This window comes from Pleurodeles waltl, chromosome 1_2 (genome assembly GCF_031143425.1).
Source record: "Pleurodeles waltl isolate 20211129_DDA chromosome 1_2, aPleWal1.hap1.20221129, whole genome shotgun sequence".
Classification (NCBI taxonomy): domain Eukaryota; kingdom Metazoa; phylum Chordata; class Amphibia; order Caudata; family Salamandridae; genus Pleurodeles; species Pleurodeles waltl.
Window position 1 is genome coordinate 1194852390 of NC_090437.1, and position 6000 is coordinate 1194858389.

General features: G+C 42.1%; 1 protein-coding gene across 1 annotated transcript in view; it reads left to right on the forward strand.

Moving 5' to 3' along the window:
- Positions 1-4001, forward strand: part of NOP14 (NOP14 nucleolar protein) — a 143496-nt gene extending 139495 nt beyond the window's left edge. The window contains exons 16-18 of the mRNA XM_069203512.1: positions 586-704; positions 2751-2906; positions 3286-4001. Of these exons, the coding sequence (XP_069059613.1) occupies positions 586-704; positions 2751-2906; positions 3286-3388 (378 nt within the window). The 3' untranslated portion in view covers positions 3389-4001. The remainder of the gene's footprint in view (positions 1-585; positions 705-2750; positions 2907-3285) is intronic.
- Positions 4002-6000: the final 1999 nt, after the last annotated feature.

The following is a 6000-nucleotide window of genomic DNA, read 5'->3' on the forward strand; positions in this document are numbered from 1 at the left end:
GCCAGCTAACTAAAAGAGGTTTGTGTTGCACATAGCATGGTTACCAAATGTGATCCCTTTTGGTTGAACCAATAAAGTTCAAAGGATTTTGCCTCCACGCTAACTCTCACGTGCTGTTGGTTAATCACCTTGAAACACAGTTCTTTTTCAGCTACTTGTCTTTTATACATTGGAACTGAAATCATTGTTGCCCCGAGGCCAGCAGTGTGCTTAGCTCTTTACTAACCCCCCAGGTAAATCATTAATCTGGGACCTTGTGGGTATTGGTACTTGTATAGTGCGGACCTAGATGGGAAGCAGTGAGCGCTGGAAGTTCCTCCAGTCAGTCTAATTCTTAAGAAAATGAAGCATGAGTGAGCAGTCTTGTAGTCAAGTATATGCCTATTATCCCTTTCGGAGGAAAATAACTTTTAAAATGAAATGCAAGTTTGGTTTCGAAAAAATAAAAACCCTCTTCAGCTGCCATCTAGATAAACTACTGCTATAATCATCATTCCAGGTAAACAGTGGGTGGTTGAAAGATTTTCTGAGGGTTTTATGTGACTCTTTTCCATTGTTGGTTCATGTATTTGTTTGCCTCTTCAGAATGTCATACGGAATGTGCTGCAAGACATACAGAGCAAAGACAAGTGTGAAGATGCATTAGTATTTGAAAAGAAGAAACCAGTTCCTCTGAAACTGTATACACCGAAAATAATGGAAGTGTAAGTAACCTGGCCATGAACCCTGCCAGCCTTTGCTGTGCATTAGGCATGTTTGTGTTCAGATTGATGTAACTAGTGCAAATGCCTCCACATGTAGGCACTGAAATATATAAAAGAGTGATGGATGGAATGCTTGAATTGATCTCAGCCGCTGGTAATCTAGGGCCATATCCCAGTCCATCGTTATTTTGCACACCATGCCACCTTGGTTTGGACCCAGGCATCTGCAAATCAGTTTCAGCCCTGGTTCAAAGGGAACATTCCAGCCCGAATTGTCAAGCCAGGTCCTCCCAGAACCCTTAACACAAGCAACCCTAAGGCTGGTTTCACCCTTATTAGGGTCATCAGTTGGGGATAACCTGATTCGAGTGGCATTATGTGCACTGGAGATAGATACCATTTACAAAATCCACAGAGGTGAATCCAGATGAAATTAGAAAATTGTGGACTGAGTCTGCTATGCTCAAGGATGGCAGAGATTGAATGTGGCTCCTTCAGCCACTTGCTTTAGCCTCCATTTATCCGTGCTGTGAGGGCCATCTTCAGTTGTTGTCCCTGTAGACTAGCTGCTTGAGCACCCTGTACTGAATCCTGCTGACATTACAAGGCTCTGTTCCCTTAAGAGCAGCTGATGTGTATTTAGGGTAGTCGCCTTTATCATGGTGCAGCGGCCCGCAGGACGATAGCCCTGTTCACTTGGACCGTGGATGACGGTGGTGGGTAAGGACCGCTGTTTTTTTGTATACTTTATTGTGACGTCCTAAGTGCAGCGAGTATACTCAAACAAAGATCCTGTGCTCTCCGTGCCACTGGAACCAAGCTACACCCGCCCAAAGACCTCCTTTTAAAAAAAATATAAGTCTATTTCTCGGGAAAACATTACATTAGGGATCTTTTCTATGTAAAGGGGAATGACTGTGGTTTGTATTCATAAGCATTTGACTTTTGGAGGTAATGAAATAAGTAGGTTGATGTATTATTCATAACGAACGAGGGTGAAACTTGTCATGGGTTGCTTGTGTTGCGGTTCATGAAGGGCCTAACCTGGAAGTTCGGGCTGGACTATCCCCATTGGAGTTGGGTCAAGACTGATTTGCGATGGCTGGGTCCAACTTGAGGTGGTGTGGTGTGCAAAATTACGATGTACTGGAATGCGGCCCTGAGTATTTACCAGTGGCTGAGATAACTTAAGCATTCCATCCATCACCACTTTGTATACTTCAGACTACATGGAGGCACAGAAACCTACAGCTATTGAAAATACTAACACTTGCACACTCTTGGCTCTTGGGGAGGGGAGGTCTGGTTATTGCAGCATTACAGACTGAGCAAGTGGTCAACCCACTTTGTCAGTTTCAACCTTTCCATGCCACTGCCCTTGTAGCCACATAGGAAGAGGATCTCCATGCTAGGTGCTAGGAGCCCCTTGGGGACTGCTTCCAAGGCCAAGGTATATGACACAACTTGGTGAGTAACCAGTGGGAGCGGTGAGGGTTCAGGTATACTGCGTGTATCCTGTGCAATGCTTGTGTTGTAGAGGAGCCGGGGCTCCACTGAGGGTCTTATCTTGTGGAGAAGCAGAGCTGGGGATGGAGTAAATGCCCAGTAGTTCACTCTGTTGCACCTTGCCCCGACTTGAGCTGCTGAAGTACGGTGCACTCACTATTGCACTCAGCCACTCTACATTTGGCACCCAATATCAACCTGTGACAGGGTTGTGCCTTTTTTTTTTTTACTTTCTTTTAGTAAAAGTAAAGATTTTGGGTGCGAACAACAGAAGTCATGAGCCATGAACCCCTTCTTAGCCTATACGCTTTTGGTGGTGTAATTGTTTAATGCAGGCATTACATTCCTAAGTATTCAACACTTTCTTGTAATATCCTTACTATAATTGCCTACACAGTACCCATCAGAAATATTTGCAATGTACACAAATTGCTACTGTGATGTCAAAGCTGCAGCCCAGATGTTCTGACCCCCAGGCCAGACAGCTTTGTCGCTGTTTAATCTCATGGTTCTGCATTCACTCCGATGCTGTCGTTTCAGCCTGGACTTCACCAAAAAACAAGGAAGCAGCCGAGAAGAGCGGGAAAGGAAGAGGCTGATTCACAAACACAAACGTGAATTTAAAGGAGCCGTGCGGGAAATCCGGAAAGACAGTCAGTTCCTAGCCCGACAGCAAATTTCAGAAGTCATGGAAAGGTAACGGGATTTCTGCTTGCTTTCCACTTAAGAAGAATTGATTTCAAAATGGCGGCGTGGATGCTGAAAACTAATGCAAACTTGAAAATGTGACGTTTTTATTTGGGAGGTTATTCTTCATGCATGCTTTCTGGCTGCACGTGATACTTTGAAGCAGCCTAAAGGCCCGCGGTCATGGGTTAGCAATTAAGTGCTCCAATAAATGTATTTATTTTGTTTGTTTTTAATTAATAAATGGGCTTACTTTATTGTCAAAAAGTAGTTATCACTAAGGCACCGTTGATTAATGTATTTATTCATGTAAAAAAGGATTTTGTCTTAAGATTGTTCGCATTTTTGTCCATGTATACGAATTAAAATAAAATGATTGTCTTTGCAGGGATGCTGAGAGGAAGAGGAAGGTGAAGGAGCTCTTTAACAGCCTTTCAGCCCAGGAAGGGGAATGGAAAGCCATGAAGAGGAAAAAGGGAAGAGCGCGTTAACGAATGCAGAAGCGAGCATTGAGAGTTTGTGCTAATCACTGTTTACAAGTGCAGATTCCACCCAAGGACCTTTCTGTCTACCATATTTTTTAAAACAAGTCTATTTATCAGAAAAACATTAAGTCGGAGAACTTTTCCATAAATGGGCAAAGACTGTGGTTTGTATTTCGTAAGCATTTCGCATACGGAGGTGATGAAATAAGTAGGTTGATGTATTATTCATAATCAATGAGTTTGCAGAAGCCCCAGATAATTGGGATGTGCAATCAGGGAAGGTGCAGTATGGGACAAGTCTATTAATGCTGGGAACTCCTAGATTGCGAAACGCTCCTGGAGAAGTCGCCTAATGGCGTGAGCAGTGCCACAAAGTGGTGGAAAATTGTCAGTGTTGGCCAAGATTCTGAATTATTGATTGCATACTAATATTGGAGTAACAGGGTAATGCTTAATTTTTTTATAATACGCATCATTTAATTGGTTTGAATAAGCATTAATTATCCTCCTACTTTTTCAGCAGAACTGTTTCATCAAGTGAGAACCTTGTAGTACAATTGGCTGGCAATGTTTTTTTCTGTTAAAGATTTTATGTGTTCAAATATATAATGTGCTTGTATTTTGTCTGTGTGTGTGATGTTGCTGTTGGTGACTACATGCTCCGAGCCCAACCTCTTTGCAGGCCTATGTCTTATGTTGCTTACGAACGTCAAATGTTGTACCCATCTTCTCTGTATGTAGAGGTGGGCGAGCCACTGAAAGCTCAAACCAGGCTCAACACTCAATCAGTACTTGTGAAGCGTGGCTTATCACCCGTGAGGGTATCCACGTGCTGAAGCCTGGCTGTGGCTCAAATTGAGGTCTTATTGGAACCTCGAGTCCAAAGCAAACTGAACTCTCATGGATTTTGCCTGCCACACTCAGGGTCGGACTAAGATAGAAAATAGTCCCCAGCACTAAATTAAATGTGGCCCCAATTTGCAAACATGATAGCTCAAAAAAAAAAAAAAAAGGCCTACGTGCAAATTAGGGCAGTTTTAAACTTCTAAAGGCAAGGTGCATAGGTGTTTTGCAAGGTATGGTAGACGGCGTGCATTTGTACTTGCAGCAGGCAATGTATGTAGCAATATCGGAGAAATCAGCAGTGAAAGCGGGCCCAACAGACAATAAAACAGACCCACAAAAAAATGTTCCACACACTGATCTGTGAAACCAGCCCTTGTGGCAGTGCCTGGTTGCCTCATAGGACATTCTAACCCCGGCCATCCTCACTCTACCCAGGATATGTGGTATTATGGCCGGAGCTGCCAACCTTGAAACTGGGGAACCAAATTTGAGTCTCAGTGTCGTTTCAACATCCAGTAATTGGGGGCAAATATTTAATCTCAGAGTGTTAATAAAATTGGAAGTGACCTTGTGTAACACGACTCTTGCTCATTTAAAGTGCTCCAGTACCTTCAGTCGAGTTCACGGTATTAAAAAAAAACCTGTAGAAAAATGAACAAACATGTCAAAATAAACCGTTAACATAAACAAATGACCTATTGATAACAATTTAGTGGGTGATTTGTACAAAGTGAAACCAGAACACTTGGATAAATCACAGCTCTCCCACTCAAACTGATTTATCATAGGCAAATATTGTATTTTACCTAAATTCCTTTTTTTGGATATCACTTATGAAAGTACTTTCAAATATGTGAGTTCAGAATACTGGTTGTACAAAAACTTATTGTGTTTGATTTAATATAGGATGACGTTGCTCTATAATAATCTGGCCATGTACATAGTTTGCATGACAAGTGTCTTGCCTCTTTGTTCATGTTAGAGAAATACATTTTTTAAATTTTGAAGATGCTTTATCATACTTTCCGTGATGATTCTTGTATGATTTACATGGTAAACATTTTCAGGGCTTGGTTCCTGTACGGGCTGTAAGAGACCAGACCCTTGGCGCGGCTCCGGCTCAGCGTGTTAATTTCTTGGCTCACCCGCCTCTATCTGCATGTCCCTGTGAACATTAAAGGTTTGGTTCAGTCTTTAGAAGAAACTTGTGCTAGCAAGATTGCACCCAGCCGTTACAAACTTCAGAGCAGTCACACCAGGCAGATGGATGTTTTACTCAAATGCTGTCATTAAGAAATACATTAATGTGCATATTTGTAAACATGCAGGGTTGTGTGTGTTGAACCTAAACATAGGTAGTTTTGAGGCCAATCCCAGTTAAGAGACATAAAGAACACATCCATCCTGAGATCTATCCGGAATTGATAAATGAGGATCATTTTAAGCATACTGGTGACATGCCAGATACAGTAACACAGTACTTGGTGGTACCATCCACTTATGTATGCTTATTACATTCTTTTAAGTGGCCTTATCGCCTGCTTTGTACGGGTTTTTAATTTTGTAGCCTGTTTCCTTTTGTTGAATGCTGATATTCACTGTACACAGCATGTGTCAAGTGGCATTTGTAAACTAGAAGACTGTAAACAATTGTATAAGGCACCCCTCTAATCCTACCTTTCATCTGGTGTACTTTTTGGAACCATACGCTTATATGCAGTTGTTAAGCAGATAGAGGCGGACTTCGGTTTTATACCATTCACCTAATGCTG